The 12,511-nt window shown below is 43.8% G+C and overlaps 1 protein-coding gene across 1 annotated transcript in view; it reads right to left on the bottom strand.

The window, feature by feature from the left end:
- The window catches only part of LOC134040319 (butyrophilin subfamily 3 member A2-like), a 40,842-nt gene that overhangs the window by 9,124 nt on the left and 19,207 nt on the right, over positions 1-12,511 (bottom strand). The window contains exon 17 of the mRNA XM_062486415.1: positions 12,241-12,408. Within this exon, the coding sequence (XP_062342399.1) occupies positions 12,241-12,408 (168 nt within the window). The remainder of the gene's footprint in view (positions 1-12,240; positions 12,409-12,511) is intronic.

Raw genomic sequence — 12,511 nt, 5'->3', positions numbered from 1 at the left:
TTACTGGAAACCATATGTTAAGCTGTTGACTTATTATAGTTGAGCTTAGTATTATTACCACTAAACGATAGAGGATATTGAGCCTGACTGAGATCTGGGTGACAGAGGCTGAGGAGTGAGGGAGAAGGCCACCTGGAGGCAGGCATCGTCCTTCGCAGGCTGGGGCCTGAGCTACAAGTCAAGATCCGCTGTTTTTGACCCCACGCCTAGAATCTTATCTGTGGCCGCCTGCACAAGGTCACCACTAGCCCTAAGTAGGGAGGATTTACAACGAGCCTGATTGTGTAAGCAGCGTGAGCAGCCTCATCGTAATTGTGGGTTACAGAACCTGTTTTAAGAGAAACACTTATTATTGTCACCCAGCAGTAAAATGTGGGCCCTCCTCCGGATCTTGAGAGACACACAGCGTTGTCTGTCCTCACTGTGGGCCCTCCTCCGGATCTTGAGAGACACACAGCGTTGTCTGTCCTCACTTTGGGCCCTCCTCCGGATCTTGAGAGACACACAGCGTTGTCTGTCCTCACTTTGGGCCCTCCTCCGGATCTTGAGAGACACACAGCATTGTCTGTCCTCACTGTGGGCCCTCCTCCGGATCTTGAGAGACACACAGCGCCCCACGCCGATAGAAAGGTGAGTCCCCGGGAATCGCGACCAGCTACTTTGACAGGGCTGTCTGTCTAACTGGTGTTTACGCAAAACAGGATTTTGAAGATTCAGATGTTCAGGCTCACTCTCTCTCATAGGTGCGGTGTCGTGTCCTAAATAACGGGGAGGGGAATAAGGGCGAGCAAACTCTTGATCGTTATTATAAGGAAAATACTGATATTCGTCCGAGTGGGAACAAAGAAATAAGGGATAAACTAATTATAATGTTGTCATAAAAGACCAAAACATTAATGCTGCTATAAAAGACCCCTTGATGTTATAAAGCCCAGTGACGTTACGACACCGTGGTTTGGTTTCGATTCCCTCAGAGGGAGCAGCTAGCAAACCCAAAACTAAACGTGTGATCTCCGTGCACGAACCTATGGAACCGTGAGACCCCGAGCGTGACTGGATCACACAGGAGAGACAGTATAGTTGAGGGTTGGTCCTGTCGTGGGAAGATGATTATTGGGTGGCAGGGCAGTAAGGTTAGATGGGGTCACAACGGGCCTAGTGTAGGAGAATGCAGTATGGAATGTTAGATGCAGACTCAAGGTCTGGACTAGCAGGGGGGGGGGAGGGCGAGGGTGTGTGTCTGGCAGGCTGATGCAGCAGAATCCCTTTTGTGTCTCTGTTATGGGAACACTCAGACCAACAGTGTAGGATGAGAGAAGGCTGAAGAGAGTGAGAGCGCAGGAGAAGGGGGTCACTATGGTTTAAGCATTTCCAGCTGTTCACCAGGGCTCGGGATGAGAGGGTCGGTAGAAAGTGAGAGGACCCATGAGGGAACACCGAACAGGTCACGATGACCCAGACTGAGGAGGCTGAGGAGACTGGGAGACCAGGCTCGGATGGAGGGAGTGAGGGTCCATGGCCAGTTGTCAAGCAGTTTGGGGAGACCAGGGCATTTCAGGATACTGGGTGAAAGGGGGACATCCTGATTATGGCTAGGCTGCGCACGCAGTGGGGGATGGGTATCACCAGGGTGAATGCTCATATCTTTTTGTAAAGGGGCTGTAGGCTAATATTTGCCTATATAACAAGGTGTTGGGGATATGATGCCCAGCGCATCGTTCAACACTATTTTGTACATGTAGGTTTCTTTTTTAGCTTATCATAGATCTAGATCTATGTTCTAAGTACTTATATGTTTGTTATGCCAGATTTCTTTGCGTTGTCTTGTCCCAAGAATTTCAGTGCCCAGTCTGACCTTGTGTTGTTCTGTGTACCTGACAATAAAAGACTTTAATATGTGTATTGTGTTTGTCATCACTCTGCCGAAGGACTTCTAGTAATCCGGTGTGCCTGGTCACAGTGCGCTCTGTTTGGTAATGTACTGTACAGAATAAAGAATTTGTATTAATCCGTTATCTTGACTATTCACGCACACAGTGTCTTCAAAACTTCCTCGACACTTCCTTGAGAGTTAAGCAAGGAGTTAAGGTTGGTTTAGGTGCAGTTCTATGGGCATGTGTGAAGCCCTCTGCGACATTGCTCGTAGAAAGGGCTATACAAATAATATTTGATTTGAACACAATGACACGGTAGTCAGTAACCATGTGAAATATTAACCTGCCTGAGAAGCTGATTTCACTGAGCTGGATTGTGCCTGTGTAATATTCCAGAAAACGATCCTGTCTATCGTATACTGAGACATCTTGTGGTCATCCTGAGGTATTTCTATTATGTATTATGATTATAAGAAGGATTCAGACCTGCAAACTCCTCAGAGTAAAAAAGGTGACAGTGTCGCGGGGGGGGGGGGGGGTGGAATGTTGGGTGGTGGCTGCCCCCGGCTCTATTTTTTTGTGATTTTAATATGCAAATGAAACATTTCTGAGCGTGACTTAAAGGCCATATTGCAGGTTAAACATCACTGATGATAAATGGGTACATGAAGCAGTCAAGATATGTATATCATTTAAAAAATCTCCAAATGGTGTCTCTAAATGGTGTTAAAGAACAGTTTTGTCGTTTTTGGTGTTAGCATTAGCATATTAGCACAATTTGGTGATGACGTCACGTTGGGGAGACGTGGAGGAGACTAGGCATAGATATCCATAGACATAATATAGATATCTATGGAGACTAGCCTCAGATTAGTACTAGAACTATGGCGAATGACTGCAACTCACCAGGGCGCTTCACCAACTCCACTCATTCTCCTCAGACCATCTAACTACAGAAAACATTTACACAATTTCTCCAGAATGAAACACTTTCTGTTATGTACGCTACTGCAGCTTCGTCCCAAGATCTCTACAGACCATGCAGCTAATTTAATGCTCAACACTTGAACACATGGGCTTATTACTTGAAAGAGGAACTAGAGATGGTACAATTTCTGGGGGAAATTGTAGGGCGTGCGTCGGTTGCAGATGGGTCCGTTTGTTATGAAACAAGCCGAACCGTTCCCCTTTGAAATTAGCTATTCTAACAACGTTGTCACCAGCAGTATGCTGTATGTATGCCACCCTCCCCCCCCCAAAAAAAAAAACTCCGATTCACGTAAATGATCCAATTGACCTAGAAAACGGCGATTGTCGCCGAAAAGCGACACGTTTTCAGGTCTGAGGATTACAAACACTACTACCCTCTAAAGAATATATTGTGCTTATTAAAGTTATGCATTGTGCTTATTAAAGTTATGAACTTAGAAGTGTGCTCAGGCTTAAACATTGGGTCTCACACAGTGTGGGAAGCAGGCTGTTCTTTGTGTCTCTATCTCTTCATTTTCAGAAACAACCTTGAAACTGGGTGGAGATGGCACCCGAGCAGGTGGGACGCATAGGCAAGAACAGCTCCCTGATGCACGAGAGAACAAGCTCAACCCTTTTTTGATACTTGTGTTTTCAATTGCATTGTATATGATATGCTGGGGCAGGGAAAGATAGCCAGTTGGACTTCGTGAACCAGCCCAAACTCTGTTGCGGGTAGGGAAACGTAGACAACCCCAGAGCTCTGTACTTGTTGATTTCCAACTGCTGCATTAAAGCTGATATTATGGGACCTCTGCGACTCCAGACCACTCTTTCTAGAACACAGATTTGTGTCATTGAATACTATCATTACATATTGGAATAGACACATAGATATATGAATCCTTCAAATGGTGACCCCGACGCTGAAAAGAGGGAGTCCAGAGGGTTCCGGCCCGACCGACAGATCGGGAGAAAGACCCATACACCGGTACGAGGAGGCAGACGTAATCGTCAGAGGCGCCTCAACATTAAAAAAAGGTTAGCAGACACCTGTTAAAAAAGTACTGCTATTCGGAACTGAGAACCAAATTTAGACGATTACTATGTTTCATCATACCTAGTCAAACCAACAGTGGTGGGAAATCAACCGTTTTTGTGTTTTGTCTTTGTCAAGGGGAGGTTAGAGTCCTCTCCAAAAGGGTGGAAGTCCCTATACGTGTTTTGTCCTTGTCAAGGAGAGGTTAGAGTCCTCTCCAAAAGGGTGAGAGTCCCTATACGTGTTTTGTCTTTGTCAAGGAGAGGTTAGAGTCCTCTTCAAAAGGGTGAGAGTCCCTATACGTGTTTTGTCTTTGTCAAGGAGAGGTTAGAGTCCTCTTCAAAAGGGTGAGAGTCCTAACACGTGGCTTGTCTTTGTCAAGGAGAGGTTAGAGTCCTCTTCAAAAGGGTGAGTCCCTACACGTTTGTCTTTGTCAAGGAGAGGTTAGAGTCCTCTCCAAAAGGGTGGAAGTCCCTACACGTGTTTTGTCTTTGTCAAGGAGAGGTTAGAGTCCTCTTCAAATGGGTGAGAGTCCTAACACGTGGTTTGTCTTTGTCAAGGAGAGGTTAGAGTCCTCTCCAAAAGGGTGAGAGTCCCTGTAGGCCTACGTGTTTTGTGTTTATAAAAAATGAGAGGGTTAAATCCACTCCAAGGGTTGTATTAATAAATGGTATTAGTGCATGAAGAGGGTTATTATTACATTCAGTTCTGAAAATAATTTGGGAAGACTCATCAAGTCTGATAAATTGTGGTTATGATGGTTTGAGCTAATTGGCTCGTTTTGAACTGCAGCAAAACGAGTTATGAAGTTTTACCTATCTGACCTTTATAGAAAATATAGTTGGGAAAAATGTTTGGTTAATAGCTACATTAAGAACATTATTTGGTCTATATTTCATTTAAGAAGCATACAGATTCTGGTTTGGCATAATGAAAATTTCTTTTATCATATCTTTGATAAAAAGAGGTGTGATTTGGTAAAATAGAGAATCTAAAACAATATTGGTCTTAAACTTAACTGTTTTAAAAGACAGAAAAGGTTTTTTGAAGTGAAAAAAATTAGACTAACAGTTGATTTTCTAAAGAAGGGAACAAAGAAACAGATTGTCATTTCTAGGCATGACTAATAGGAGTTGAATATCAAATGATGATGTATTGTCTTATTAGATGCTGTTACATGTGTTTGCTCAACAATAAGAAAACTGAAGGGTCAATACTGCCTGGTAATTATAGATATGTTTACAGTGGATTGAAATCTTTCCCAGTCCTGTACCAGATGCATTAACAACATTTGAATTGAATTATAGAAGATCATAATTACACAACTTAAAACCTAAACCTAATGCTCACGAGAAAAGAGATGTCTTCTGCTAAATTCTGTTCCAGGTGAAGCAGTAAACCAAAGAGTGGAGGAGTCAAACGAGGAGATTGGGTATTGATTAAAGTTATCAATGAAAGGAGGGATCTTATGAAAACTTTAAAATATCCTGTCTAATTTCTGGTTTTTCTATTTGTTTTGAATTTAGTTTATTTTATTACAATTCTAAAAGCTTGGCTAAAGTTGTATGTATGTGGTGAAGGGGGCCTGTGAGCATGTCCAGGTCTGCCGTGGATACATGGATGTCGAATGTCCACTCTGTGGAGTGACGGTGAGTTTTCCCCTATAACATCATTAGGGTTTTCCCACTGTGTCCAGTGTGTCCACACCACTTGGCCATAACACTGCATAGTCTCATCATTATTGTTGATTTGTATGTCAACATTGTGTAATCGGTAATGGGATATTTTTTAAATTTGGGTTTGTTGTCATAAGGGTGTGAAAGGAGGGATTTATTTGAACTTAAAAAATATCCACTTTAAATCCTCAAATGGGTTCTTGATTTCAATATCTGTGTTTAATCATTGGTGTTCGACTGTTCGCATCTCATTTGAATCAGTTACTGCTTGATCATGGGAGATAAGGTGATGCTGGGACTGTAACTCTTTTCTACTTCAGGACGAGTCAGACCGGCGGGTCTGACTACCTAACCCCTGTTCTAAGGCCCCATTCCCCTGGAGACCCTGTCCCCCCCCTTTCTCACTGGATGATCTACCCCTTCCCCTTGGAGACCCTGCCCCACCTGCCCCAATACATCATCCGATGTTCGGGGAAGCCTGTTGTACATTTATGGACAGGACCATTCAAGGTCATCGAGAGAACCTTGCACGCCCTAAGGGTGCTGGGGAAAGGAAGTACGTGGTACCACTGGAGCATGTGTTGTGCTGCTCCAGAATCCAGCCGTACGTTGCAGGAGTTGGTGGAGAAGGGCCAGTGAACCTTTTGCTATTGCTACGAATGTGAGAGTCCGGAAAAGAGGGTTACGACTAGGTCAAGAGTGATACTGCTTGACCACACTAGAATTGTACTGGACTAAGAAGGTTTCCGCTATTTTACTTAAGAGTGTGCTATATCAACATGATTGTTCCGGTATCCCATGTATCAGGTCCCTGTGAAACCGAATCATTGTCTCGGCTGAGGAGAACCCAAAGACGGGCTTCCAAATGCCGTTGCTGGGGCTGGCTGACCAGGACGAGGAGGCGGTGGTTGGTCCGGGCTATGTTGATTGATCTCTGGTGTTTTCAGAGATCAAAAGAGGGATTAAAGAATATATTGTGCTTATTAAAGTTATGAACTTAGAAGTGTGCTCAGGCTTAAACATTGGGTCTCACACTGAGTGTGGGAAGCAGGCTGTTCTTTGTGTCTCTATCTCTTCATTTTCAGAAACAACCTTGAATCTGGGTGGAGACGGCACCCGAGCAGGTGGGACGCGGAGGCAAGAACAACTCCCTGACGCACGAGATAACAAGCTCAACCCTTTTTTGATACGTGTGTTTTCAATTGCATTGTATATGATATGCTGGGGCAGGGAAAGATAGCCAGTTGGACTTCGTGAACCAGCCCAAACTCTGTTGCGGGTAGGGAAACGTAGACAACCCCAGAGCTCTGTACTTGTTGATTTCCAACTGCTGCATTAAAGCTGATATTATGGGACCTCTGCGACTCCAGACCACTCTTTCTAGAACACAGATTTGTGTCATTGAATACTATCATTACATATTGGAATAGACACATAGATATATGAATCCTTCACCTCTGGAGGTAGAAATAAAGAATATCAGTCTGTCATTTTCCTCTCAAACACCAAGAAGGTTTGATCAGTCAGAGGACTGTCTGTCCAGGTTGGCTGACTTTCCTTTTATCTCAAATGGAATCGTACCAAACTATAGTGTCAGAAATTGTACATGCACTGCACCTTTTTCTTTCCTTTTTAAAAAAGTGGAGAAGGACCATATTGAGGGAGGAACAGAAGGGTAGCATTTGCAGTGGCCTCTTAAATTTAACCTTTCTGTTCCTCACTCAAAATCCTTCTCCACTTTTTAAAAAAGGAAAGAAAAAGGTGCAGTGGTTTCCTAATTCTTTCCAGGACTATAGTAGTACAATACACCAAGAAAGTATTACATATTACATCCAATAGCAGGTCTGTCAGTATACCACGCAGCACACCTTTCTGGCTATTTCTGACCCACAACCCTTGAGGCAGGGATAGTGGTGTCAAGCACAGGGACAACAGTACACTAGCAGACAAATACAAAACACAATGCCATGTCAATCTACAATAATATAATAAAGTAGTATGTCTTAAATATATTTCTGTCCCTCCCTGGTCTGTTTCACCCATCTCATGTTTGTCTCCACCCCCTCCAGGTGTCTCCCATCTTCCTTCCTATCCTCATTTATCCCTGTGTTTTCTGTTTGGGGTCAGTTCTTCTTGTTTGTCAAGCCTACAGTACCAGCATGTTTTTCTCTACCTCCTTTAGTCTTTTCTGCCTCCTAGTTCCCCTGGTCCTTACATCCTGCCTGCCCTAACTCTCAGGGCCTCATTTACTAACAGGATTGCACCCATTGCAGGCGTAAAATAGCGGGTAAAGACATAACACTGTATTTACAAAGGCAGCGCACTTGAGTAAAAACGCAGATTACCGCTGCTGGGAGGGTATAAGGGAAAGTGGGCGTGTGCCGCAAAGAGATGGGAGGAGAGAGTGTATTCTTCCTTGTATCATGTTAATGTTAGCTGTAACTTCGTGAACCAATATTTCTATCTCCTGTTTGCTGAACCTTCTTTTTCTTTTCCTCGAATCACTCATGGTGGCAGTAACATGCAGGCGATTTCTCCCGTCTTTTAATGGCTAATTAACACTAAAGGGCGGAGTAAGGCGCTGATTGCCCGACGAGATCTGGTTTGATAAATACCACGCAAAATGCGGAAATACACCGTGCGCTATTTGCGGTTGGGCAAAGGCGCAGATTAAGCTGCAGTCGCAATGTTAGTAAATGAGGCCCTGAGTCTGCCTGCTGCCCTGTACCTGAATGACTCTGCCTTGTGGATGACAAGCATGCCCTGAATATTCTTTGTCCGGACCCCTTGTACCTTTAATAGACCACAAACTCACAACCAGTGTGTGGTGTGTGATTCAGTGCGTGGTGTGATTATAACTGTGGTTCCACACACAATAATGGAAAACACTCTCTATCCCTCCCTCCCTCCCTCCCTCTCCCCCTCTCCCCCTCTCCCGCTCTCCCGCTCTCTGGTCAAGGAGCTGAAACCTCATGGTGCCAACGTACGCACTTGGCCCCTCTCTCTCTCCCTCTCTATTTTCTATACTGATGTGTATGTATGGAATGTCAAGAATCTACCCACGGCTCCGACCAGCAACAGGTAGGCACAATTCCAATTGGTTCTGTGATTGGCTTTGACCGGTGACAGTGGGGTGCAGCTGTGTCTGGTCTGGATCCGGCTAGGGGCAGCTGGGTGATATTGCAGCTGCTTCTGGTCTGGCTCTGATCAGTGGCAGTAGGCGCAATTACAAGTGTTTCTGCGGTTGGCACTGACTGACAGTGGGGTGGTGTGGCAGCTGTTTCTGGTCGGATCAGATCAGGGCAGTTGGGTAGTATTGCAACTGTCTCTGGTCGGGATCCGGCCAGTGGCAGTTGGGTGATATTGCAGGGCTCCAACTAGTGGTGGATTGTGTTATTGCAGCTGTATCTTGTCTGGCTCCGACTAGTGGTGGATTGTATTGTTACAGCGGTTTGGCTCCGACTGGTGGTAGATGGCATTACTACAGCTGTTCTTGTTTGGTTCCAACTAGTGGTGGAACAACGAAGTCCCTGTGTCTGGAACCTCCAGGGGGGTGTTCCATCAACCAACGCAAGTCGCGCTAACACGAATAAGTCTCACTTGGGTAAACGTCAACTTAGACTTAAGCCTCAAGCCGTTCCACTAACTTTCCGTTCCACTAACAGGCAACGCTAATTCAAGCTAGACCTCAATAAGCTTAGACTGTGCAGCCCAGATCAGGCGAACGTCGAAAAGAGGAGTTATGTCGCAAAAAGTATAGCGTAAAGCAGCAGAGGTGTGTTGTTTCAGCAGCGTAAATTGATTTTTTGAGTTTTTTTGTTCCCCAAAAGGGCAATGTTGCCGCAATTAACATGGCAAGGGAGACAACTTGTCAAACCATTACGACCGTTAAAATGCGTAAATTGTAGACCTACCAAATCTACTTAACATATATATATATGCATTTAGGCCTACTGATAATTAGCGTAATTTGATGAGCTGTCTGAAACCGTTCTGACAGGCTAGCCTATGGTCGATATTCTCAACAGGAGATTGAGAATAATAGCCCAAAAAAGAACGTGGCAGCAATTGGAAATTGTAGGATAACATTCAAAACACTGAAGAAGGCCATGGTTAATTGCACTTGATGTGGGCTAATAATGTTTTTGTCTTCACATCTTGAACAAAATCAAAAATTTCTTCAAAATAACTTTGCCACACACATTTATTAACTGATAGGCTAAATGCTGAGCTTTAAGATAAAAGGGAAAGATAACCATGACTTAAATGGGGATTCACTGAAATGACTAGTATTGCACAGATCCAGCACTGACTTTTTAGATCAGAAGGTGACCCAAACTGCACACTTTGTTTGGCAGAACAGTCATTTAAAATTGCTCAGCATGACTATCATTATTATATTACGAGTATTTCCAATTAACATAGTCTGCCTCCACAGATCCAGAGGGGGCTTGGACAGTGACAGACTGTGGCTGTGCCAAGTGTTGTCACAGCCTCACTTTGGGAAAGCATGCCCTACTGGGAACATTAGGGGAGACTGTTGGGCACAGAATCTAATTGTCTTCTTTGGAAAGGGCACCATTTGGGACACTGTCATGTAGGGGCAGCATAAAGGGCACTTCATAACAGCACCTTTTTCCATTGGAAGTAAGGGCATGGGAACAGTCCAATTTAGGCCATTGTAAGGGCACCTTATAGGGTACTGCATCACATTTTCTATACTATAAAGGAACTCTTTTTACATTTATAGAGGGCACACTGTCATTTATTGCATGGGGCATCCTGTGCACTCAAGCATATTTCACAATGTGAATGGCAGACAGTAGGGCACTTGGTCTGATTTTTGCCACTCAAGTGTTTCTAAATTTGGCATTTTAGAAACACTTTCAACCATGGGGGCACCAGGCAGTCAAGTCACCCCCTGAGTCTTCCAATGGGCCTGGATACACCCATGAGGACAGTATATTGCACCTATAATATTGGGGAAGCCAGAGGAGAGGTAATATACAGGCTTGTCAACATATAGGCTACTTTAAACAATGAAAATACTTTATACAATTGAATAAAAAGTCCTCCTTGATTCTTTGTGTTTCAAGATTACCTGAAAAACTGATGATAATATTCAGGTACTGCTTTGGAGCAAGGTATACCCTTCATATTTCCTGGCATAGTTGCCCGTTCAAGAATGTCCCACATGCAAAGACACAGACAGATGCAGACAGACTGAACAGTGTCAAGGCTTGGTTACAGTGGGTTTGCTTCCTTGTGTGTGATTCCAGCAGACTACATAGTCTAGGCCTACCTACATAGACTGCAGTCTACTACCCTCCTTTCTACTATTATAGTCTACTCTCCTTTCTATTACTTTTTACAAAGGATGGTAGGCTGCTCTTATGTGTTCATTGCCATCCTTAAGAGTTGCTAAAGTGTTATTTCATATATATATATTTATGTATTATTTTTTTCTAAGAATGACAATTACATTTATCTAGATAAACTATGCTGGGCCTGCTGAACCTATACTTCTTCCACAGATACTGGTCAGGGAACCATTACTTCTGTCTCTGAAGACCCTTGGGGCTGGTGGGATAAACGCTCTTTGTATAATCTGAGCACCTTCATCCACCACAGGGTTGTCAAAGAACGGATACGCCATAATTGATTGTAACTTGTCTAGACGCTCTGCTTAGTTTCTAAGTCCTTATTTTATGTCAATTAACCAATGGCTTTTGAAAACAAAAGTGACATTATTTCTTAACTTGTTTATTTAAATTAACATATTTTTTGGAGATGAAGTAAACATGTAGCTAAATCATTAATGTCTGCACTTCAAAAAGTCTGAATTTACGTTTCCGAACACGGACTAAAGTGGTTTGCGTGCAGGAATTTACTCGACGGAACTGTCTTTTGAGATTCTGTTTCCGCCTGTTTGAAATTATTTGCAACACATTTTAGTTTAGCTTGACTTTTAGCCTGACACGGATCAGGCTAGTTCCGAAGTATAAGTTACCTTGGTTACGTAGCTAGAACTAAAATAAGCCACCTTAATGGAACGGAACTCTCGCTAAAGTAATTGAGACTTGGCGAGATAAGTCTTGCTTGTCCTTAATCGACGTTGATGGAACACCCCCCAGGTCAGACGTGACCTTGTTCTTGTTTGTCTGTATGTATCTGTTGTTTGCTTTATGTTTGTCTGTATGTATCTGTCATGTTTGCTTTATGTTTGTTTCAAACAAGGAAATGAGCATAGTGAATGAGTACAGTAAAAGTATGTTTGTGTGTCTTTAAGGGGAGGACAAATGGAGTGTGTGTTTTGAGTGGTCTGGTCTTGACTCGGTATCGCCCAGTCTTGGTCTTAGTCTTGCCCCGGTCTCGACCCCTCAAAGTCTTGATCTTGTCTCGGTCTCGATATACCTTGGTCTGGGTTTAGGTGGTCTTGACTACAACACTGTCACCTGGTCCTGACCTCCTGCCTGGCCTCACTCTGAACCTGCCTGCTGCCCTGTACCTGAATGACTCTGCATTGTGGATTACGACCCTTGACTGCCCTGACTATTCATTGGCCGGCCCCCTTGTACCTTTTAATAGACCACAAACTTACGACTAGTGTGTGATTCAGTGCATGGTGTGATATTATAACTATAGTTATACTATAGGCGTCATGTTGAACATGAATACAGACCTCAGTGTTTCCAGCTTGCAGAGTGGATTCCTCAGTCCAGCAGAGAGCATCTTCATGCCTGAATCCCCCAGGTTGTTGTTACTCAAGTCCAGCTCTGTCAGATCTGAGGAGGGGAGAGCTGAGGCCAGCGCTTCACAGCACTGTGCTGAGAGGTTACAGTCATTCAGCCTACATGACATAAGGAGAACATGACACATCATCAGCGTCATAGTTTGTATGATAGGATCATTCGATAATCAAATACTACATCACAATATGTGATTATTAATAA

Source organism: Osmerus eperlanus, chromosome 1, assembly GCF_963692335.1.
Source record: "Osmerus eperlanus chromosome 1, fOsmEpe2.1, whole genome shotgun sequence".
Taxonomy (NCBI): domain Eukaryota; kingdom Metazoa; phylum Chordata; class Actinopteri; order Osmeriformes; family Osmeridae; genus Osmerus; species Osmerus eperlanus.
Note: the sequence above shows the minus strand (reverse complement) of the source record. Positions and strands in the feature narration are given on the sequence as shown.